Source organism: Paroedura picta, chromosome 4, assembly GCF_049243985.1.
Source record: "Paroedura picta isolate Pp20150507F chromosome 4, Ppicta_v3.0, whole genome shotgun sequence".
NCBI classification, from domain to species: domain Eukaryota; kingdom Metazoa; phylum Chordata; class Lepidosauria; order Squamata; family Gekkonidae; genus Paroedura; species Paroedura picta.
In genome coordinates, this window is record NC_135372.1 from 33,957,168 (window position 1) to 33,982,436 (window position 25,269).

General features: G+C 45.2%; 1 protein-coding gene across 1 annotated transcript; it reads right to left on the minus strand.

Moving 5' to 3' along the window:
* Positions 1-2,266: 2,266 nt before the first annotated feature.
* On the minus strand, positions 2,267-25,034 carry NUF2 (NUF2 component of NDC80 kinetochore complex). Its single transcript, XM_077332273.1, has 14 exons — positions 24,885-25,034; positions 24,133-24,256; positions 23,623-23,697; positions 21,484-21,560; positions 19,989-20,050; positions 18,034-18,131; positions 15,734-15,807; positions 13,732-13,828; positions 13,338-13,400; positions 10,951-11,088; positions 7,701-7,841; positions 7,029-7,204; positions 4,933-5,068; positions 2,267-2,942 (listed from the first exon to the last, which is right to left on the minus strand). The coding sequence occupies exons 1-14, from the start codon at positions 24,989-24,991 to the stop codon at positions 2,808-2,810; spliced, it is 1,503 nt and encodes a 500-aa protein (XP_077188388.1). The 5' UTR covers positions 24,992-25,034; the 3' UTR covers positions 2,267-2,807.
* Between the last annotated feature and the right edge of the window lie 235 nt (positions 25,035-25,269).

Below are 25,269 nucleotides of genomic sequence, written 5' to 3' on the forward strand. Positions count from 1 at the left end.
CAGTTCTCAGCAAAATACTACCCCCCCTCCCCGGGCCTCAGTAAAATTGTCAAGCGTTGACCGGTCCCCGGTGATAAAAAGGTTGGGGACCACTGTTCTAGGGAACGGCAAGTTGCAACTCAATAGGGCCTTTGTGCTTGGTACTGACGGGATTCTCGGTTGCCTCAGTAACAAGGACCTCTGTTCTCCCTCAGAGTTAGCACTGGCATTGGTAACTGAGTTGAGAGCCCCTATGGGATCAGATGTTTTACAGGGGAATTGCCTTTGGTCAGTGGAGGTGATGGCAGTTGTCAGCACTGAGGCAGCATTTGATTCGAGGTGAGAGTGACCAATGCTCATTTTTGTTAAAAAATTGTCTTCGTTTGTTGCATCCACTATATTGAGGATAATGGGAACTGCATAATCAAAAGCCACCTAGATGGAACAATCAGGTGAGACTGAGTGAAAAGGCTGGCTGGATCCAACCCCCTGAATAATAAGCTATAGGCCCAGGATATAAGCAATACTTCTGACACTAGCACACCTCTGTCCTGAAACAAGTCAGTAGGGTGCCCAATGCTGGCTTGGCAAATGCTGGGAAATCTGGGGATGGCATCTGGGGAGGGTGGATACTGGAAAAGATGTGACTTGCCAGGAAATGGACATGACTGCCTTCCCTGCCCTCCAATGTGCTGTAGTGGTTAAGAGCACTGCTAATCTGGCAAACCGGGTTTGATTCCCCGCTCCCCCCCACACGCAAGGAGCTGGGTGACCTTGAGCTTGCCACAGCAGTGATCAAGCTGTTCTGACCGAGCAGTAGTATCAGGGCTCTCCCAGACCCACCTCCCTCACAGGGTGTCTGTTGTGGGGAGAGGAAAGGTGATTAGAAGCCCCCTTGAGGTAGTGAAAACCGGAGTATAAAAACAAATTCTTCATAAAAATCTGTCTTCATAAGTGAATATGAAGCCCTTTTCAGCCAAGGTTCCAAAACACTGAATTTTTCTTCCCCCTCTCTCTCCTACATAATTCATTGCAGTCAGCTTGGAGTAGTGGTTAGGAGCGTGGACTTCTAACCTGGCAAGCTGGGTTTGATTCTGTGCTCCCCTACATGCAGGCAGCTGGGTGACCTTGGGCTTGCCACAGCACTGAGAAAGCTGTTCTGACCGAGCAGGAATATCAGGGCTCTCCCAGCCCCACCTTCCTCACAGGTTGTCTGTTGTGGGGAGAGGAAAGGGAAGGCGAATATAAGCCACTTTGAGACTCCTTCTGGCAGAAAAAGTGGCATAGAAGAACCAACTCTTCTTCCTCTGCCATTATTTTTACCAGAGACTAAGGGAAATGCCTAGAACAGGGGTAGTCAAACTGCGGCCCTCCAGATGTCCATGGACTACAATTCCCATTGGCTCATGGGAATTATAGTCCATGGACATCTGGAGGGCCGCAGTTTGACTATCCCTGGCCTAGAATACCAGTGTGAAGGGATTTTTTCCCCTTCCTGGTTATTTCCTCAGTGGTGTGAATTTGGGACCGGAACAGGTAAATGGAAGCCCCGTATATACGTGTGAAGCCCCTTGTTCATATTCCCATGAAGTACACATACCTGCCACTGGCCACTGGACAAGCTGAACTCAAGAGACCAGAAGCAGCCAACCAAGAGTATTCCCTACAGCAGTGGTCCCCAACCTTTTTATCACCGGGGACCAGTCAACGGTTGACAATTTTACTGAGGCCCGGGGGGGGGGGGGTAGTCTTTTGCCGAGAGACGTCGCCGCCACCTGAGCCCCTGCATTACTTGCTTTCCTGCTGGTGCCCCTGACTTCCTGCTGTCCACTGGGGGTGCTGCCAGCAGCAGCTGTGCAGTACCATGCTGAGGGGAAGCCCCAGCCATGGCAGCTGCTGGAGAGCACCAAAAGTGAGCCGGCAGCAGAGTGGCAGGGCAGCCCCTGAGGAGGAGGACGAGGAGGAACTGCGGCCCGGTACCGACTGATCCACAGACTGGTACTGGTCCCCGGACCGGGGGTTGGGGACCACTGCCCTACAGGAATGTGCCTGATGGTTTGCTGGCAGGGGCTCAAGGGAATTGTAGTCCATGGATATCTGGAGGACCACAGGTTGACTAGCCTGGGTTAAAGGGCCAGGCTGAAGGGCTGCAAAATTTGCATTGACTCAAATCACTCCCTCTTCCATCAATCAGGGTCATTACAGGTAAGCTTTGGATTATCTGGAGAACTTTTGCCTTTTAATGAATTTTTCAGGCAGGACAATGAAAACATCAACTGAAGCCAAATGAAAGTGATTAGTTTATTTTTCCATACAAAATGCTAAGCAAAGTTCACAAGACTTCTAAAAGGTTCCCTTGTAAAAAAAAAAAAATTCTGCTCAGGTGTCACCTGGCGCTCAGACATCAATCCAGGGCAAGAATGGAAAATCAGAAACATATTAAAGCACAGACAAAATGGTCCCATTTAAGATGCAAGAATACCTCATAGCAGACCTGTGGCAGTAACTCAAGCTTCCATGCTGGCTGTTCCCCTCAGATGGGCCGTTTCTTAGAGGACATCGTCTGGTTCCACTCTGGACTCTTTTTTGTTTCCTGCTGAGGATTCCGTGCAGCTCCTAAAACTTCTCGCGGTCGACAGGCTACTCCCCAAACGTTAAGCAAACTGAACTGAAGCCGGGATGCACATTCTCCACCCAACAGGACTGATTAGTGCCAGACCACTCCGCACTAAAAGGGGGAAGGGGGAGGTGTCGGCCCATCTCACCATGAAAGCCACTCCGAAAATTGCTTTCTACAGTGAGAAAGTAAACGTGATCGGAGTAGGAAATCAAGAGCAGAATGAAGCAGCCAAGGTCTCCAGTTCCAAAATTTTGCCTTCTCTTGCAGATGTGTAGCTGTCCACGATTTTCGCCAGGTTTTCATGGTACTTCTCCAAGCCAACTCTCATGTTAAGATAAATCTCCTTAAGGCAGAAAGAAGGAGGAGAGTCAGGAAATTATTCAGAGGAAGGCATAATTTGTGCACCCCGAAGGCTCTCTTGGGCCCATTCATGCTTTCTATTATTGCAAAACCCTAAAATGGAATATTAGCCGTTTACACATAACAAATCCACCAGACCTTTCCTCTGCTTGCCTATACGCCTTGAAGAATGACATGCTCCATTCATTCCAACAAGCCGGTGATCCCTGGCCCCAAAGACGGTCACCTGGCCTCAATCAGAGCCAGGGCCTTTTCAACTGTGGCCCCAACCTGGTGGAACAAGCTCCCCAGTGGAATCGGAACCCTGCTGGAAACGCAAACAGTTCCACAGGGCCTGCAAAACTGAGCTCCTCTGCCAGGCTTTTGGTTGAGACCAGCGATGCCCCTAAGTTTCCTGTTACTGTTGACTGTTATGATTCCTTCTTACAGTTGCTCAATGTACTTTCTTGCCCCTACTGAGACTGCCTATTGCCCTGCCCCCCTTAGTGAGGGGCAGTTTATAAATTCAATAAGTAAAGTAAATAAATGAGTGGAGAACAGATAAGCACAGTACAGGCTCTTCTGAAACTGCTTGGGCCAAAGGTTTAATAGAATCACAGCTAACAGCAACTGACAGGTTTTGACAAAATCAGCAATAGCCAGTGGAAATATCTTTTCTGAGATATTTTATTGGATGCTGATAATGAACAGCAAGCGGGATGTGCAACTGATGTTTATAACATCTCACTATGTATCCTATATTTTAGCTCTTTTTCTGGGATCTACGTCCCCTGCCCTTTTATCAAATAAATTTTATTTTTAAAAGGAATCTCAGCTAATGGGGCCTTGCCAACATCAATCTCATCTCTACTATGCCCTTCCAAGAACCCTTACATGCCAGAACCATAGAGTTGGAAAAGGACAGACAGGCCATCTAGTCCAGGGGTTGTCAACCTGTGGTCCTCCAGATGTTCATGGACTACAATTCCCATGAGCCCCATGAGCATTTGCTGGCAGAGGCTCCTGGGAATTGTAGTCCATGAACATCAGGAGGACCACAGGTTGACTACACCTGATCTAGTCCCTTTGCTCAATGCAGGATCCGCCTGAAGCATCCAAGACTGGTATCTGCCCAGCCAGTGCTTGAAGACCACCAGTGAGGGGGAGCTCACCACCTCCTTAGGCGAACCATTCCCCTACTGAACTACTCTGACTATGCAAGGCAGAACTCAGCAGTGATGAGCGTTACCACTACCAGCAGGAATTAGGGTCCCTGTGCCACCAGCAGCCTTACTTTTCCTTGGCCCAAGGAGGGTTAGTGCAGTGGAGCAGATTAGCTTCTCTCTCCAGGCCTGCTGTAAATTTACTTTATGGGCCTACATTTCCCAGATACCCTCCAACTGGGCAAGGCAAAATGGGAGGGAACAGGTAAGCCAATCACTGAAGAGAAGGCAGAACCTCCTTGGGAAGGAATCCAAATTTACAACAAACCCACCAGGACCTTGCCCCTGGTGGAAGGCCAGAGCTAATTACTGCTGGGTCAAAGGGTGCTTCTGCACCAGGACCATTCAACATAGCCCTACTGCTCCAACCTCGTTTCCTAATTTCCAGATCGTGCCCCACTTCATGACTCTTTGTCATGCAGGAACACCACGCTGATAATCGTGTCAATCTCGTTCACACGTCCATTTGGGTGAAAAGCATGTTCATGGCTATGGGAGTCTGGAGCTGGCTTCCACCAGCCAAAGAACAAACTTCTCAAAGGCATTCCCCACGGGTTTCTCTCCAAGGCTATGCCAGATCGGGCCTAAGTGGGGTTTTCGAAGGTGCCCCTTACCAAAGTTCCAGTCAACCTTAGCAGGGCTGTACTTCCCTGACCTTCCACTGACCAAAATCATTATTATGGCTATCCTGGTCCACACATGTTAAAGTGTGACCACATTCTATCCCAGCGGACATTTCTGATACCACATCAGATCTGTGCTTTCACTTACCTGTGCTTTTGATTTCTCCCTTCCAACCTTGTCGTGCAGCTGCTGAATCGCTGCTTTGAGCTGCTTGATTTCCGTGTGAATGGAGGTCAGTTTTTCACAAACGGCCCCTCTTTTCTCCTGAAACATGTTGCAATACCTGGAGAACAAGACGCCGGTAACGAATGAGCACTGCTACTCCCAGATATTTCACACCCTTGCCCAAACGCCAGATTGTATTTTCAAGGCATTGCCTTCGGTCTTACTCTTGGAACAAAAACCAAAAATAAGAGTTGTTCTCCATGTGGATAAACGAACAAATTGTTACCTAAATCCCCTATAACTGGGAATAGAAACCTACAGGTGTGGCCCAGGTAGATTGAAGCTAGCCACTGATGCCATACACACACACACACACACACAATGCTTTCTGCTCCACCTTTCCAGAGAAGCCCAAGCAGATCTTGAAAGGAGACCTTCTTTGGAAGCTTGAAATCCACAAGGTTTCAAATATGTGAGTTTGAGCATCAAAGCTACCTTCACCAGATATCTGACAAAGGGAGCTTTGACTCTAAAGCAGGGGTAGTCAACCTGTGGTCCTCCAGATGTCCATGGACTACAATTCCCATGAGTCCCTACCATGGGAATTATAGTCCAAGGACATCTGGAAGGCCACAGTTTGCCCCCTGCTCTAAAGTTTATGCCCCAAAAATCTTAGTCTTGTGTGCTGCTGGACTCAAATCGAGATCTTCTACTGCAGACCAACACAGCTATCCTCTGAAACGGATTATAATGTCTAGATCCTACAGTCCTGTTATAACGTTCCCCTGTTAATGGACCCTCATTACTTATCAGTTGGATTAAGAATTGCCACAGTCGAAAGTTAATCTCTTGAGCGTTTAATGAAGTCATAGCTCTGCACACTGTACCTACTAACTTTAAAATGTTCTAAAAGTGTTCTCATGGCTGCCGTGGGAATGTCACATCATTTCTATATAAGCTTAATTGACAAATAATAAATAAATAAATTTGCCAGGAGGGGAGAAAGCCTTTTCATGTTAGGATCATGTGACGCTTCCCCTTTGGTTTGAACACTGTTAGTCAGGAAACAGGCCCTTAAGTCCAATGTCCCCAGAAGTCTAGAATCTATTCTTGATGATGAACAGAAGGATCAAAGAAAGTCGAGAAGATTCATGAAAGGCAGACAGACCATTGTTTAAATGTTAGCCGATTTTTTTTCTTCTTTTGTGCGGGATGAAGAATGAATTTTTTAAAAAGCATTACAAGTTAAATTCGTACCAAGGCTTGATCAGTCCCAGGTACCAGGTTGCCACAGGGCCTAAAAATTTCACTGTATATTCAGCAATATTATAGTAGATTCAGCAATGATTTTTATTGCAGCATTTCTTAGAAACACTCAGCAGAAGACAATGGCTTATTGATCATTTCAAAATTGAAATATTCTTTGATATGACATCTGCATCAAATTCTGCCTATCGTTTTTTTATTAACCCCATTCCACATACTATGCCGCAAGTTTCCAGTTCGCCTTTAGAAGCAAAACAAAATTTGCGTGCCGTAGTATCTTGGAGACCAGCTGAATTTGCCAGGGCCAACCAGTCTGACCTCTCCGGGGCTTTCTAAATTGTCGTTCCTGTTATATTATTGTTGAACAAAACCATGGAAATTATGTTAAATTAGAACCACTGTTGGGTTATTGTTGATGTTATTTCTGATTATGTTATAGGCTTAAGTTGTTCCATGTATTATCCCATGACTTTGTATGTCAACCGCCCTTAGCCGTATGGGAGGATGGTGTAAGAATCTAAGAAATAGAATAAACCTTGTTTAGCTTCCGTGACCAAGCTAGCCCAAGTTGTCCGCTTAGTCAATGCCATGCTGCAAAAATTGTTGTCAAGTTGCATTGCAGTTATTAACTACTATACCATGTCACCTGCCTACAAGCAGAGTCACTTTCACAACCAAGGAACACGTTACACCCATTTGCCTGAAGGGACAAGGTGTCCTCACTAGGTGCTAGCTTTGAAATTACCTGGCAACGCTTTCAGAATTGCTCTCAGAATTAAGTAGGATAAACACAAGCACCAATCAATGCATACTCTGTTAACTCCTGCTTGCGCTGCTCCGTATCCTCGCGTATCTTCTTTATTTTGATTTCGGTGGTGGTGAGCTTTTCCCGTTTTGTAGTCACCAGCCTCTTCAAGGACATCTCTTCCGTCTTGGAATTCCTGAATCCGCTTTTGCTGCTCTCAATCTGGTGTTCCAGGGCTCGGATCTGGGTGACGAAGTGGAGAGGGTGAGAAAACAATGACATATCGCAGAGGTACAGAGCTGCAATTATTGGGCCAGCTCGAAAAGTAACAGCTCGCTTTAAGGGAGAACCAGAGCCCACTTTGCAGAACAAAGAAGGTAACCCCAGCAAATAGGAAAGGACTTGGCATATTTAGGCATGCTTTCAGGAAGAAGACTTTTCAACTGTGTGGTGATTGAACATTTTATTGTTTCCTCAGTTGCCTTGGGCACTACTTGGTGGAAAGCCAAGTTAGAAGTTTGGGATTATTATATTGCATTAATGGGCAAAGGAAAAAACCACAAAGAATCATCAGGGGCAGGAAACAGGAGGGAAAATGGTCTCCTGCAACTCAAAAACCTCCCCTCCCCACAATTCTAAGCTCTCTGGCCAGTTCAAGCCCCTCCTCCCCTTTTGACACACAACTGCTGTCAACTTTAAGGGAGCGTATTCAGATGCTTAGGAGACGCAAAAGACAAACCTCTGCCAGGACAGCCAACTGCTGATCGGTATATGCTGCCTGGGTCTGCATTTTCTCCTGATACATCTGGATCTCTGTCTGACAGGCTGGCAGCATCTCTACCAGGTCTCTGTAGACTTCATATTTCCGAATAACTTCTTCCTTTAACAGAAACAATTAAAAATGCAAAGGATTTTTAGCACTGCAGACAATTTTTTATTATTATATATATAAAACGTAATTTAAGTTCTCCAGTTTTGTGGTGCACCTCAATATTCTAAAAGAAGAAAATTGCGGGGTTTACAGATTAGGACCAGAAAGGAAACAGCATGTGGCTGCTTGAACGGTTGGCTTTTGATTTTTAATTTTGCAACTGGTCCTGTGTTCCTGTTTCAGGAACACAGAAGAACAGCTCACTTAGGGTGGCTAAGGTAAAATAATAGCACCAACACTGACAGAGTACCCTTCATTTTGCCCCGAAACATTACAGAGTCCCCATGATTGCACTGTGTGGCCACACACTACTGTAATTTCTTCCAAGGTGGATGAATTCCCATTGAGATCCCCACCATTCCTAAGCAATACATTTCTTACTGAATGCTGCCTTGTAAAACGTTTGGAGAGCCCACATTCAACCTGTCCTCCACCAACTGCACTGGTTGCCAACTGAATTCCAGATAGGTGCTGGTCTTGGCCTTAAAGACCTAATGCAGTTTGGGACATGGAACTGCCTCTCTGTATACACCCCTTGAAGAGCAGTTCATTCAGCCAATTCCAACCCATTGGCTGTCCCCAGCCACAGGCAAGTGTGCATGGCACCAAAACCAGGACCAAATGAGCTGCCAGTGAAGATCCGGTCCCTTTCAAAGTCCCAAAAGGCCTGCAAAACAGCACTCTTCCACCAGGAATTTGGTTGTGGCCAAGGTCGCCCTCCTACCATGTAAAAGCCCCCCCACACACACACACACCTAGGTCTCCCTCACACTTGGGTCTCTTCCTAGGCCAACTGAAACAGGCCAGAAACCAGACTGCCATCCGCTATAATGTTAGGCCCGCAATGGATATTTCAGATGGAGGAACGAGCAATGTTTAGGATTTTTTAATTATTATGTTGTATCGAAATGGGTTCGTATTGGTTGTAAGTGGCCCCGAAACCATTTTGGAGAGGGGCAACTAAGAAATTCAATAAATAATTAAGGGCTGCAGCATTTTGGGGTTGGATGCACGGAATACACTCGAACCAACAAGCAAAAGCTGTAATTAATGGGAAACTGACGGAAGCTATTTCAGTTGAAAAAGGAACATGTTGGGGATGCCCTTTATCCCCTTCATTGTTGATATTAGCAAAAGAGATTTTAGCTATAAAGATCAGATAGAACAACAGAATCAGGGGGGGGGGGGAAGCGATAATATAGAAGTCAAAATGAAAAGTTACACAGACGATGTGATACCAGCAGTCTCGAATCCCCAGAAATCGTTGCAATACGTAATTGAACATATTGAAGAATTTTGATCTCTTATCGGACTATAAAATTAACAAGGGGAAAAAAATGATAATGAAATCTTAAACACGGCAAAAAGAAGAAGAGATTATAAAGAGCACAAAGTGCCCAACGGCCACTGACCCTAGTAAATGTTCAGGAATAAGTGTGACTGGGCAAAACTAATTGTTTAAAAAATAACTATCAGGAAATTTGGAAATCTGTTCAAGCAGATTTAATAAAACAAACAAACAAACAAACAAAAAGCTAGAAATCTCATGGCTGGGGAAAATCTCTACAATTCAAATTAATGTGCTGCCAAAACTAAGCTTTTTTGTTCCAAATGTTACCCATATACACAGAAGGAATTTTGACAGAGTGGCAAAGACAGATAAATTCATACGGAATGGCAAAAAATCAGGAACAAGCTCCAAAGTATGACAAGATGAGAAAAAGAGAGGTGGTTTAACAGTCCCAGAAATAAAATAGCATTAACCAAGCAGGAGGTCTGATCTGGATTGTGGCCTGGGTTAGAAACCCAGCACAAAGAATAGAAAAATTAGAATCAGTTATGAAGGTTTGCAATTACCTATGGAAAAACAACTTCACTATTAAGCAAAAATATCATAACACAAGAAAGAAGTCACATAATCAGAGATGGATTTTTGAGAATATGGTTTACAGGAAGGAATTTATTGAGCCCCTCAAACTCCCTGTGTATTCCCCAATAGAAGCTCATTATGATCAGAAAACAACATTTGTTAAAATGTATGGCATGATAAACACTCATGCAAAAATCTAGTCTTGGTAACACATTAAAGAGGACAGTGTAAACATTTAATGGCTGATGTTATCGATTAGTCTCAAGATGAAGGAGATCGTGAGTACTGAAGGTGGAGTTCTAAGAGGTACACCTGAATGTGAGTTGCTAATTATAAAACAAAAAGAGCGTTTACTACCATTGATATATCAATTTTCCGCTACCGTTAGAACAGGTGAAAAAAATGTACAATAAGTGGATGGAGAACCTTAAATAGATGTTCGTGTAACAATGGAAATGACTATGGGGAAGGTATCAAATTTACAGTCAGCCAGACACTAAGAAAATTGGCACAATTTTTCAGATGGAATGCAACTTCAAAGGATATTATTTATTTATTTGACTTATTGACTGCCACTCTCATTTCTGGTTCGTGGCGGGTTAGATTTGTCCAAAATTAAAACCCCATTAAAACCATCTGGACCAACAATATGCATATCAACTCTAACAAAACCGTAATGTAGAAATGCCCTCTGACCCCACCAAGAACTACTATATGAGAGGGAGGAGGAATGCAGATCTTTAATTAGTATATGCTCTTAATCCTTTGGGGGGGGGAGCCCTTCAGATCTTCCTTGCCATGCTGAAAAAGCACATAAAAACTACAAAGGAAAAAGCTGGAAAAGCCATATGTGGTGGACTTGTAAAAAGGCAAAAAAGATATCAGGGCCAAAAAGAGAGTGCATATAAATGAGAAAGCTTTCCATAGCACTACATTATCTTGAGACTTCTAGGCAGCTTCATTGTTCAGAGTTCTGGTTTTTCCATCCAACAAAGCCATGAGACAAACAGTCTAAGGTAGGAGGACCAAGTGTACCAACTATAACTTTCTAATTTGATGAGACCAAATGTTCCAGTTGAAGCTTCAAATCACAGGGTGGAGGAAGTCCTACCCTGAAGCCTGTACCTCTGATGCACTTGTGAAGCTGCCTATGAAGCCAAACGCAAAGGAAGCGACTATGACTCTCACCTTGTCCTTCTTGATCTTCAGGAGAGACTCCTTCAAACGTTCTTTGCAACTGGTCAGCTCCTCGGGAGACTCCGTGATCTTGGACTTCAGCTGCTCTTGCTCCTCTTTCAACTCACATATGGCCCGTTTGAGTTCATTCTAATTAACAAGAAGGGCGGGCACAACGTGGTTGATGCTGAGGGAAGTTTCAATCAATACAAATCAGAGGGGGCCCATAAGCCAGCCTTTAAGTAGCCAGGGGTCAGGTCAGTTTTTAAGGCTTCAAATATGGAAACGTCACTAGCAGCTAAGCCTCCCAAGTTCTGCCATGGTGGCAGGTTTAAATTGCTCTGATTTTCAAAAACACTAGAACCCGTCCTACGAAAGAGAACTCTCTCTGCACCAGCTGCCTGACAGGGACCAACAAAGAAATGGCCACTCAGTGAGAGAAAAATCCAAACAAAGAAAAGGACAGAGAGTTGAAGCTCCCAAATAAGCTGTAGTAAATGTAACTGTTTATTCCATAATAATGGCTGAAAACCGCACCGGTTGGTTTTTCGGATAAACTTCCTCAGCAGCCGGTATCTGTATTAAGTTAATAACCTATGAAATACGTGAACTATATCCAAGAACCAAATCAATTACATTTTGATATTGCATTTGAAAGTAGGTTATACTTTGAAATGTAGTTTCAAAATTTAATTGATTTGGTACTTGGACATAGTTCACGTATTTCATAGGTTATTAACTTAATACAGATACCGGCTGCTGAGGAAGTTATCCGAAAAACCAATTCAACCGGTGCGGTTTTCAGCCATTATTATGGAATAAACAGTTACATTTACTACAGCTTATTTGGGTGCTTCAACTCACTGTCTGTTTCTTTGGTTGGATTAGCCTGACAGGGGCTGCCGGACTCTGTGCTGTACAGGTTGTCAACAGCTGGCTATTGATTGCAAATGCCCTGAACAAGTTACACACTACTTGGTGGTTTTTGACCCAAAAAAGGTCCTTGTTAGTGTTTCAGTATCTGGCAGAGGGTCAACTCTGGCAGCTGAAATACTTTTTTTTTTTTTTTGCAGGAGCAGGTAGCATTAGTAGCAACCATCTTGTAGCACAATATTCAAACGCAGTACTGAGTGCCTTGAAACCTCACTGTGTAGTTTGATACTACATGAGACCAAGTCTTCAGCCAAACCATCTGTTGGTTTATGGTCAAACATTAAATGGTTAAACGTTAGTTTTGTGTTGGGTAATGTTTAATGATATTAATACAGTTTATTAAGTCTGATCCCCTGAACGTATTGTACCGTTTCATATTGGAATGTATGCCGATCTATGTTATGAGCCACCCTGAGCCATAAGGGTGGGTGGTATAAAAATGCAATCTGTTCCACCTAATATTTCTGGTCTCATGACTTAAATACCACTTAATAAAAACCACTCAGGGCAGCTATCCCGCCCCTGAGTGCCTCCAACCAACTTGCCTGTCTGTCCAGTGGACAGCCAATCGCCTTCCGTCCCCCAACCCTGAACATCTCCTTCCACTTCCCTTGGAGGCTGCAGGTCCCTGCTGCTTGAGATGTCCCTAACGGTGAGTTCCCTGCCTGGGAGCCTCCAGTCTTTCCAGGTCCTGGGAAGGAGGGAAAGGCCATCTGCAGAGTTCTCCCACCCCACTACCCCCAATCTAGTGCCTGTTGTATTCCTGAATGCAACAGGCTTTGTCCCTAGTAAATAAGACTATTACCAGGCAGCATATGAAAGTCCCAGGGCTATCATGGCGACATTGTATTCTTGTCTTATCACATATGCATTGGCCTCCTGTATGCATATCTCCTACCTCTATTCAAACCAATTTTATTTTTGCTTTGCCACACTACATCTCAAAGACACCTGGTCCTTCTCCAGGTCTGTAATGGTTAAGAGCTGCGGATTCTAATCTGCAGAAGCACGTTTTGACTCCCCATTTCTCTGCAAGAAGCCTGTTGGGTAACCTCAGGCCTGTCACAGTTCTCTCAGACCCAGCTACCTCCCAAAGTGCCTGTTGTGGAAAGAAGGAAGGGAATGGGATTGTAAGCTGCTTTGAGACTCCTTAGGGTAGAGAAAACCTACTCTTCTTCACTGAACTCGGTCTCTCATCTTCTGATCTGCTAGACTAGATGAGAGATCTTCATTCTCATTTACGTCTGACGAAGTGAGTTTTGACTCACAGAAGCTACTACCCTGAAAAACATTTGTTGCTCTTCAGAGTACCACTGGACTCGAATTTTGATCTACCACTACAAGATAGCACAGCTACCCACCTGAAATATACAGCATGAAGACAAAAATGTACATTCAGTTGCACCTCTCCGTATGCTGAGGTCATTCCCAAGGCTATCATCAATTCCCTGCTGAGACACACTTACCAGATCTCGGGTTTTCTCCGAAATTTTCACTCTCTTTTGGCCGATCGCTTCCTGCAAAGCGCTCTGGTGGAAAGAACAACTGTTTGACAATTAAGAAAACAAGAAACTTGGCTTTTCGTCCTGAGCTCCAGCAGAGCCTGGACCTTTGCCTGACATTCTATCTAGCCTGTGGCTGTGCAGAAATGGCACATTTCTCTAGCTCACAGCTGCACACAGCAGCCTATTTCTGAAGAACAAGCCATTGACTTTGGGGTTTCACCGAAGGTGACAGAATGAGTTTACAGGCCATGGAGGTCATTTTTAAAAGTTCAAAACACAAAACGTGCCATTTGAGAACAAGTATTTAGAGAGCAAAACCTAAGGAGCCTGGAATCACAAGCCGACTCCTACATACCGCTTTCTGCCGATATTCCTGGTTAAGTTTGTGCTCCAGCTGTTGAATATCTTGCGACAGCTCCTTGAACTCCTCTTGTTGATCGGCGGGGATCGAACTGGATGCACAAGAGAAACGGGGTTCAGTACTCAGAGTAAACATGCAAAGATCCACTTACTAGGAAAGCCAGCTTGGTGTAGTGGTTAGGAGTGCGGACTTCTAATCTGGCGAGCCGGGTTTGATTCCCCGCTCCCCCACATGAAACCAACTGGGTTACCTTAGGCTCGTCATGGCACTGATAAAGCTGCTCTGACCGAGCAGTAATATCAGGGCTCTCTCAGCCTCACCCACCTCACAGGGTGTCTCTTGTGGGGAGAGGAAAGGGAAGGCGACTGTAAGCCGCTTTGAGCCTCCTTTGGGTAGAGAAAAGCGACATATAAGAACCAACTCTTCGTCGTCTTCTTCAAAGCTGCGGATATATCTTTTTACGGGCTTTGGGAGTGGGGGAGTTGGATTCAAAATCAGTCTTCTGCAGAAGTTCTTCTCCCACGCCGCAGAAGAATTTGGATCCAACCGTGAATGCTGAAATAGTATATGAGAGTCCTCTAAAACCCAGGATTTTCACCCAAGTGAACGAACAGGGTTGGTTTGTTTGGTTTCAAGAACGAGAGGCCTTCCAGATCAGCAAAGCTAGTCAAATTGAAGCTAAACTAGTGTCTGAGAAACCGCATGCAACAGACAAAACTGCAAGTTTCAGTAGGACTGAAAAGAACTCAGTCAGCTCCTGGGCATCTGCAGTGCTCAACTCCAATAGGCAACAGAGCTATCCCAACCCACTCCATAACATGAGAACCTCTTGGAAGTGCCGGGTTTACCAGCCCACTCTAAGCTCCTTGCTCAGAGGGTGGGAACTGCCAAGAGCACACATCTGCTCCCCTCTTGATGCCAGTAGGCTGGAGTTGAGTTGAAGGGACTAGAATGGACAGCTCTGTTCTCCTTCCTCCTCAACCAGCAGCAAGCCCCTGAGATAGGTTGTGCAGTATGAGTTCAGCCTGGCCATTCTCTGCTCTTTAAGCTACTGCAGTGGCTTGCCCTTCCCTAACAAAGAGTGGCAGACCCTAATCTCTCCTACATGCAGCCAGCTGGCTGAGCTTGGGCCAGTCACAGTTCTCTCAGCCCCACCTACCTAGCAAGGTGTCTGCTGTGGGAAGGGGGAAGGAAAAGGTGTTTCTAAGCCGCTTGGGGACTCCTTTGGGTCATGAAAAGAAGGATATAAGCAGTTAGCTCTCCTCTTCAGCTCTTCTCTAACTACCCCATCCTTGTCTGTTAGTGCATACACCATAAGGAGGGAAAGGAGTCTTCCTTTGCCCCTGCCCATGTGGAAAGAAATAAGGGAAAGGCTGGAAGGGAGGAAGTCTTCTCGGACGAGCACTTTGGGGTGAGACAGATGTTCCGAGGATGCAGAAAATCATGAACTTCGGGTCTCTCATATATTATAGTAGCTACCATGTAAGTCACCCTTCCCAAGACAAGCAAGAGCATGGACAGCTTTGGGGTCTCCTTAACATCAGCCAGTAGCTCTCATGGGGTGGGGACAAACCTCATGTTCCTATACTATTGGTCCCACCCACAGCTATCTGAGGATTGTAGTCTGCAAGAGGAATAAACCTCTGCACTGTATTTTTCCTCAGGCACACTATGAGAAGCCACTGGCAATACCAAAAGACCTTCAAAGTCTTCAAAAGGAGAATGTAGCCCTAATCCAATCCCAACTCATCCCCCCCCCGCCCATTTCCAACTACCACTAGAGCAAAAGATCAAGGAGGTAGCAACCATGGACTCGGTGCTTGGATCTGGTTGAAGCTGCAGCCAAGGAGCTCCACTGTCCCCTCACCAGATCCTGGGCTTAGCAGGGGGGAAACCTACATGCACCATTGCATGTCAAATATGCGATCTGGGGAGCCGTGAACTCAGACACAGGCTGCGGTTTTAAGCTGTGGTCACTAAATCTCAGGGGGCTTACTCAAGTTTTTCCAGCTTCAATGTTGCCTTCTGGATTGACATCTGAAGCTGCTGTGCTCTTTCCATGGCCAATTTCTGCAAAATAAAAAACTGGTTATATTAATAAAGATGGCAAACGTTACACACAGCTCCCCACCATCCACCAAATGCAGAATAGGTCGCTTGTGTAGCATGTTGCTGTAAAAGGCAGCTTGATTCCAGAGGCCAAGTGCCTTAGCTGGACTTAAAGTCTGTCAAAAGCCAATCACACTATTTTTAGGCAACAAGCCTTAAGAATCTACTCTAGTTTCTGGTTGCATTTTTAGGAAAATCCTACATTAGAAAAGTCAAATGGGTCAGGGGCAGGCAGAAAGCTAATCAGGATCCAACAACTGATAGTTGGTAATTTGCAGCTGATAGCTAAAAGGATCTCTCCCCCCTTTCCTAGCTAAAAGGATCTCCCCCCCCCTTCCCCCTCTGCCCAGTACACAGAGAGTCACTCCTTGATCTGGCTGCCCTTCCCTGCAGTATTTGATTTCTATACTTCCCACAAGCGGGCTCAGGCTGATTTACATTTTTAAAAACCACAGTTACAAACAAGTTCCCTTTCCCTTACTTTCTTAAATACCCGCCAACTACCTGGAGTCTGCAAAGGACGAGATTTCAAAAGGCGACTCATTCCACCAGGTTGGGACCAAGACCAAAAAGGTCCTGGCTGTGGTCAGGATCAGGCTACAGTCTTTAGAACCAGGGATTACCCCCCCCCCCCCCAGTAGAGCACAAGACCCAGAGAATCAAGACCTGTCAACCAATTGCTTCTTGGCCCATAGCCACCTGACTTTCCCTGCTTCTCTTATCTCTTCTCCCCCCACCCCACCCCCATTTCTCATTTCTCCTATCTCAGGCCCGTGCCTCATTTTCTCCTTAGTTTCCCATCCCTCCTATCTCAGGCCGGGCTTCATTTTCTCTTTAGACCAGCCCCATGTTCCTGGGCTCCTATTTTCCAACTTTTCTTCTGTTTCACAACATCCTTGCACCTAACAGGACACTAGCCTGGCTATGTGAATACTGAAAGCCACCCAGGAGCTCTCTCCACACTTAGGAGAACTCCACTGGTACACACAACATAAAAAAAAGAACAAGAAAGAGATCTCTTTTGCTTTGCCTGGTGAAAGGTAAAGGTAAAGGTATCCCCTGTGCAAGCACCGAGTCATGTCTGACCCTTGGGGTGACGCCCTCCAGCGTTTTCTTGGCAGACTCAATACGGGGTGGTTTGCCAGTGCCTTCCCCAGTCATTACCGTTTACCCCCCAGCAAGCTGGGTACTCATTTTACCGTCCTCGGAAGGATGGAAGGCTGAGTCAACCTTGAGCCGGCTGCTGGGATTGAACTCCCAACCTCATGGGCAAAGCTTTCAGACGGCTGCCTTACCACTCTGCGCCACAAGAGGCTCTTTTTTGCTCTGCCTGGTGAAAAAGTGACCCCAAATGGCTGAAACACTGAGAGTCAGGGTTTTTTTTAAAGGGAAGAGTAGAATTGGGAAGAAAGGTCCCCAGCAATTCATTAACCAGGAGAAAAAGCCAGGGACTCCAAGCCTCAGAGGTGAACAGAAGCATCGGTGAAGCTCAGCACTGGAGCTGTGAGATTCCCCGTGCACAGGGCAACATGCAGAATAGCTTTTGCCCACCCTCAGCTCAGGAATGAATGCGAAGAAGAGACTGAATCTGACTTTTGCAGGTAGTTGAGCGGAGCGGGGGAGGGGGACATTTTCAACCTTTAACCTTGGGTACCCCGTTTGTGATGATTGGCTGATCTTTGGTCAGTCCACTCAGTCAAGTCGGAAGCCTTCCTCCGGCAAAAGACGCTGCTTCAGTGGGAGGAAGGATTCCAACTTTGCTGGGCTCAGAGGGAGGGGCCCAGGCCCTTCTAAAGCTCATGTCAGATCTGCATTCTGTCTAACAGAACAGACCTCCAGTTGAAGCTATTTTGTAATATGTCAATAACCGAGCTCAGAATTGGCAGGAAAGGAGGCTTCTCTTGACAACTACCGGGACGGCTATAAACTGCTGAGAAAACAAAGGAAGAGGAGGATTTCAACCCTCTAGCTTCTGCGAGTACCGTGAAAGGTCAACTTGAGAGATGCCACAGGCAGGAAGTGACATACATGGCATGGTAAAGAGGCTGAGGAACTGGAAAGCCTAGGGGGAAATGGCCCTAGGAAGCAGAAGAACAGGAAGTCCAGAGAGACCATGGCTGAAGCTACCACGCCATCGAGTACGGCAAACATCAGCCGACTTCCCAAGAACTGAACGAGTAAACTTACGTGTGTGCTCTGGATTTCCAGGTAGACTGCCCGGCGGGAATCACGGAATAAAAGGAAGTTAATAACGCCGCTCAAGAAATGGGCTGTCCTCTTCGGTTCTAGAATTTTATCAGGGAAAAAAGCAAACGCTTCCATCACAGCTACCGGGCAAGTCGTTTTCCAAATTCAAAAGACCGTGCGAAGCTTAACAATAATGCACCAGGTAGATGCAGCAAGCTAAAGGAGACTATAGCAGTGTAGGATTCCAGAAGCATGTTAAAATATTTCTTGCGTTTTTGGATTTCTAGGGTGCAATGTTTCGGAAGCAAGCAGACCTACTTGGGCTACATGAGATTTTAAATATTTTCTTTCTTTTGTCCACATGGTAGTTCATGATTTTAGCTTTAAAAGGTAAAGGTAAAGGTATCCCCTGTGCAAGCACTGAGTCATGTCTGACCCTTGGGGTGACGCCCTCCAGCGTTTTCATGGCAGACTCAATACGGGGTGGTTTGCCAGTGCCTTCCCCAGTCATTACCGTTTACCCCCCAGCAAGCTGGGTACTCATTTTAGCTTATGTCTTGCCTATTTATCAAAGGAGAATTGTTTTACTAAGATTATAAGTGTCACTAAAATTTTTAGTTCTATCTTTTGCTCACCCATCTTCTGTTTATTCAGTTCTTCCTTTGCCCAGCGGCCGTTGCTGGATCCAAAAGTGGATATGTATTACTGCAGTATATTTTAGAGGGTTTTGTTTAGTTTATTAACTATGGACTGGAGATAAGGCAGAGACATAGGTATTGCTAGAAGATTCAGCAAAGCTTACGCAGTAAGCAGGAAGGAAGCTAGACAACAGAGGGCTTTTTGCCATTAAGTTGTTAATTTTTATTGTTAACTGCTTTGTCTTAAACGCATCATAAGGTTTTTATGTTTTGCTAATGCCCATAATATACACTTGGATTTATCATGCTTCGTTATTCCAGGGTTACCCCCTTCTGCTGTTTCGTTCATAAACACTCTGTATTAATTACAGACAAGTTCATTAATTACGCCCCAATAAACACATTCAAATTGCTCAGTTCAGCTCTGGATTCTGTCTTCTTACTTGTTAAGTGCTACTCAAGAAATGAGCCAGGTTAAAGGTAAGTCAAGTGCCTTTCTTCTTTGTGGTCTCAGGGCTGCTGCTCTTTGCCTCTCATCAGTGTAACTGGAAGAGGATGCTGTGTCCTTAGGTTAACTACTTATGTAGGACCACCACCCAAGTAATGCACTTGCCCTGTGCCAAACTTAGAAGAGTGCAGAGTTTGAGTTAGAACCACAACTGGAACTGTGCTGGGGTGTTAAGGCAGGCCTAGGCCAAGAGACACCTGAACAGAGCACATTGGTCATTAATCATCATCAATAATTCTAGATTAGGCATGCGCATGGGGAAAAATGCGGATCATTTCGGATTCAGCTGGAATCTATTTAGCCAAACCCAAATCACCCCAAGCTGCCCTTAACTGGTTTGGATTTGGCCAAATCTGAAGCAGTCAAAATTTTTCCCCTCTCCACACACCCCACCCCACCCCACCTTCCCTGGCAGCAAAGAGCATTTCCCCTGCCTGAGAAAGCAGGGAGAGGCATTTAAAGGACCTGCCAAGCAGCTGATAACACATCAGCTGTTTGGTGGGCTCTCTCTCCTTCTCATATTCTCTGGTGCTGCTTCAGAAGGCAGGGAGGAGGCATTTCAACTGGCTGAATTGCAGTTTTGCCACTGCTGATTCAGCCAGTTTATAATGCAGGGATGGTTGATTCAGCTCAGATAGGTCTGAAAAGTACCCCAATCAGTATTTATTTGGGTATTTTTTGGCCTATCTGAACAAAATCGCCCATCCCTATTCTAGATCTTCCCCTAGCAGAACAGCTAGTGCCATACAACAATAGCAGCTCAGAGATACAAAACCAACAACGTACAAAAGATGGGTTTGAATTCTTACTTGGATTCATGAGATCAGAAATCTGGAAGTCGTTGACGCGGCAGATTGGGAAAAACTGGTCCCTGTCAAAGTTTCACAGAATATTGATTCATTTATCAGATTATGTCACACTCCATCTCCCCTGAAAGGGAGAGAGCTAGCGTATAAAACGCATTCAAACAGTACAAAAAATGCAATACATATATTTTTAAAGTACAAAACAATTGAAAATCTATACCAGTAAAAACCTATCCATTATCAAGGATGGTAGGATGCACAGATCATGAAGACAGAATGATTTACTAGCTGCCTCGTGGATCAGTCACCCAAAGGCCACCCAAAAAAGATCAACTCCCTGCAGAACCTAGGGAGATCCCACAAGGCATATACCTCTTCAGACAGCTGGCTCCATAGGACTGTGGCCACTACAAGAAGGCCCTTGCCCTTGTTGACACAAGGTGGACAGTTATTGGACCAGGTACCTTCAATAAATCTGAGATGAAGATCTGAGAAGGCAAAGAGCATCATACCAGGAAAGGCTGGATATTAATTGTTATAAATAGTAATTTTTGTAATTATTAGTTTTTATATCCAATTGACTTTTTCGCATTATATTTTCTGGCACTCTTCCACGTGACATGGCCATAGTCAAACATCCAACTGAATTCCAGTTTGCTGCCATGGACGTAAGCATAACTAGGAAGCCATGATCACACACTCCTCATATAGAAGTCCAACATGTTTTTAGGGTAACAGCCAACATCAGAATCCTAAGCTTCTACACACTTTGCATATCTCCAACATGGTATCCTAGCTTATCTCTTCAATTGACTGGACATGCAGAACTTCTGACTCAAGGGCTAAAGACTTTATATAGTTACACTCTATGTCTCCCCCTTCAAAGTTCCACTTGACTCCTTTAGGGTCCCTTCACATGGTAATGGAATTCAAGCATCCCAATGACCCAAAGGAAGCTGAAAACTTATCTCAAATACACAACATGTCTCACCACAGGTCCAATTTGAGAACATCTTAAAGTCAGCATACAAAGGTCACCTGAAGGGCATTTACCATTACAACACTCTGTCTTGCCCTCAGCTCCTGTAGAGGGTCGCTGTAAGAACATTCCCCTTACAATGAGACAATGTTTTTGTGGGAGTGGCAAAATCGATACAAGAGAGCATATACTGTTCCACTGCCCTGCTTATGTAGACATTCGTAGCAACTTGATTGACCCACTCCTTAAAACGTTGCCAGAACATCATGATGTAGATCAAGCAAAGAGGCTGCTAAATGATGAATCCCCCCAGGTGACAACTCAGCTGGCTAAGTTTTGTGCCGCTGCCATAAAAATCCGATGCTTTAAAGTAGCTTAATTTTAAGTTCTATTTTATGATCTGTTTTAAATTGTATTACATTAAATGACCATATTCTTTTGGTGTTTTATGTATTGACTTCATACAACTTGGTCTGAACAACTGTAATAAAGTTTGATGGATCACCTGTGCATACTCACATGTGATTATATAGATTGCCAATGGGTAGGAAGCCTTCAAATATCTCAGGATACGCCGTTTCAAAGGTAACTGGCACCTAAGAACACAGATCCAATTTAGCAGTAAAAACCACAGAAAGTACTTCTAACGCATGGGTGAAAAAAACAAGTGGAAATTCAGTATGCGCTGCAGCATTAGAGATGGCTTTTTAACACAAAACAACCAATCCAGAAAAGGTGTGCAATCCTGCTTGCACACCTCTAGACGTTTTCTGCTCATACGTGATGCTATTTCTTGCTTGAGAAGAAAGCACCTACTGCTGGAAGACTGTGCTACGCAAAGTGGAGAAGGCAGGTCATTACAACATACGATAAGCTTATGCATGGCTAAACTGAATGCCCAAGGGAAAGGTTGAAGGTCTCCAGCAGAAATAGAGAAATTAGTGGGGGGGGGGGGAGTCACACACAACCAGTCTGTGGGATCTGAGTCCACAGCTACAAGTTCCTTCATGGCAGACTTCTAATAAAGCCAAGTCCCAAACATCTTGACTATTCATTCGCCATATCTCCCTATGGCAGCGTTTGTACCTTCCATTTTATGGCATAGCTGTTGACAAACCCCACTCTAACACACAAGTTCTTAGTACATCGAGCTACAAGGCTGAGGCATGGGAACTAGAACACCATACCACCCCAATCATTGATCACAGATGGATTTCTTTGTACAAAGGTCTAATAGCTTGGACTCTCGATTCTGACACCAAAAAGATCAGAGTTCACGTCTTGCCGCAATCTTGTGGGTAAATTTTGCAGAAAGGGCAAAGCTCTGCGGCAGAGCATATATTTTCAGTTTAGATAGAGGGGGGGTTCAGGTCTTGACTTCTGCAATTAAAAAGATGTGTCAGGTGATGATGTTATCCATTCAGTCGTGTCCGACCCTCGGTGATTCTATAGGAATGTTTTCGCTATATGTTTCAGTCAATGACTTCTTCTTTTATTTGGTTTATGGCAGTGGTCCCCAACCTTTTTATCACCGGAGACCACTCAATGCCGGGGACCACTCAACCCCTTTTACCGGTGGGGGGGGGGGGTAGTTTACTCCTCTACTCTCAACCACTGCCCTAGCGCTCTCTCATTGCTATGGTAATGTTTAAACATCCCTTCAAAATAAGATACAGACATGCCACAACAATGAAGTGTGTTGTAAATGGCTGGGGGAGAAGGCGTCCTTTGAGGCCCACCTCCAATTAGTCGAAGGACCACATGTGGTCCGCGCCCCACACGTGGTCCGCGGCCCACAGGTTGGGGATCGCTAATTTATGGTCATCCCTGTATCAGCTTTGATCGTGTCGAGCCAGCGGATCCTTTGGCGACCACATTTCCTTTTGCCGCTGACCATGCCGAGCATTAATGATTTTTCTAGCGAGTTTGATTACATGACATGTCCAAAGTAAGTGAACTTTAGCCGTAATATCTTGCCTTCTAATGACAGTTGGTTTGCTCCTCTCTAAAACTATCTTGTTGATAACTTTGGCTGTCCATGGTATTCACAGCATAATTTGAAAGCATCTATTCTCCTCCTGTCCTCCTTTTTCAGGGTCCAGCTTTCGCATCCACAGGTTGTTATGGGGAAGACAACGGCGTTGACTAGCCAGCACTTTGTATTAAGGCTGACATCCTTACTCTTCCATATTCGGTTCATGCCTAACATTGCGTTCCGGCCCAGCGTTATTCGCCGTTTGATTTCACGGCTGTATCCACCACTTTGATTGATCATAGAGCCAAGAAAGATAAAATCCTCAATACATTAAATGTTCTCATTGTCAATCGTGACTTTGGTGCTACTGCCAGTAGTTGTCATGAACTTGGTCTTTTTGATATTTAGGTATAGTCCCCTCCTTTCACTTTCTTCTTTTAGTCTCTTTGTCAGGTATGCCCCCCCCCCATACACCTTGAAAAGCTGTTGTGGTCAGAAAAACATAACAGTAGGTTCCAGGGGCTAGTGATATTTTCCATAATCAATTTTGCTCTCCTGACACAAGTAAAAGCAAGTCATTACCATGTCACCTTCCATGTATTCCCTTTCCCACTACAAAAGAGATTTCAGCTGTTTCCAGTCTGGATCCAGCACCTTTATCCTGTTGCTCACTGCAAGCATACCATGTAGAAGTGTTCCAGACGGATGCCATAGACAATCTGCAAAACTCTCATGAAGATCACTTGCAGTACTTCCGGCTAAAAGAGGAAGAAAAATGGATTTGCCAAGTACCCAAATCAGCCCAAGAAGAGAATTTATTTACTTTGCAATAATTGATTTAACTTAAGGCTGTATTACAATACTAACATATTTACGTGATGCTATATTATAATGAATTACCGAGCAAAGCTCCACAGAAGGGGCTGAATAGTACCAGCTGTAAATTGAATCACTCCAGATACTCAGTAGAAAAGCGAGAACCACAAATCAGAAGCGATTCCTGCGAGGGTTTTGCATATTTGACAGGCCTAGAGATATAAGATCTCCAGAAATTCAGAAGCCATAGGAGAGGTAAAAGAATATGTTGGCTAGAATCTAGTCTAAACTAGGTTTCTCAACCAGAGTTTTGTGAAACCCTGGGGTTTCTTGATAGGAATCACATTGCTCTACCCGAATAATTTTGCAGCACTTACCTTGACATTTGGAAATAAGTCACTTTTGGAAAAGTTCTTGGCCTCAATTCCTGTCAACAAGGAGTTGCGGAGGTGTAGAACAATGTCATTGTTGCTATATTTTGGAAAGGTACAACTGTCCATTCTGCAAGGGGGGGGGAAACACATTCTGTATTTTGTTGTGCCCGCCACAGTTCAAAATGTTCTAAGTGGCTACGGTAAGACTACAGTGCTTTGACAGGCAAACAGATACAATAGAAAATAACAAAGCAGACCCTATCTGTTACCACAAGCATATCAATTTGTGTAATAAAAATACTAGCTCTGAGACAAAATTTCAGGGGGAAAGAGCTCAGGGGGAGAGCATCTGTTTTGTACGCAGAACGTTCCTGTTCAGTCCCCAGCACTTCCAGTTGAAATGCCCAAGCAGAAGGTGATGCAAAAGACCCTGGAGAAATGTTGCTAGGGTTAAGTAGACCAGCATGGAGCAAGGGGCTGCCTACTGAAAGCAGATTTATGTGGACTTAGTAAGCTCAGTTCCCCTACAAACCCGAAAAACAGAACCGCCGGCAGCTGGATCAGAAGGAAAGGGCATTCACTCTCCACCCCAGCAGCAGCCAGCCAACCAGGGACCACCAGAAAGGACCGCCGACTCCCCAACCTCTAGCAGCTACGGTAGACTGCACCGGTCCAGGGAGGCTCCACTCACTCAACCCCCACCCCGATTTTTAATGCAAGCCGCCTCTCTGGAAATTAGCCAGCTCGCTCGTTACCTCACTTCGGGTGCAGCAAAACCGCCTCTGCCCGCGAAACTTCTCGACCAACGACCCTCGTCAGCGAGCCCTTCAAATTCCGCGGGAGCCCCGCCCCTGCCGTACATGTGACTGTGGACCTCGCCCCTGATTGGCTGGCTGAAAAACTTTCCTGTCCTCCAACACCTCCCGGCTGACGCGAACTCGTTGGGACGGTTTATCCGTTCTCAACTCTATGGTCAGCTTCCCTGCGGAAAGTATTCCGGAGAGGGAAGCGGAAATGGCTCGCCAGGGAGTCAGGGGCGGGACTAGAGGCCTTTCTTGAAACGGTGATTGGAGGAAGGCTCCGTTGGGAAGCGGGAGAAAGAAGGAGTCTTTGGGTGAAGCGGCTGATTGACTTGTTCAT

Bases quoted from the DNA above. Each gene is read 5' to 3' on its own strand.
- NUF2 (XM_077332273.1), bottom strand. From the start codon at position 24,991: ATGTACGGCAGGGGCGGGGCTCCCGCGGAATTTGAAGGGCTCGCTGAC. The intron at 24,257-24,884 runs GTAACGAGCGAG...CCCCCCTTGCAG, and splicing joins TTTGCTGCACCCGAAGTGAG to AATGGACAGTTGTACCTTTC. The intron at 13,829-15,733 runs GTAAGCCCCCTG...TTGTGCATCCAG, and splicing joins TTGAAGCTGGAAAAACTTGA to TTCGATCCCCGCCGATCAAC.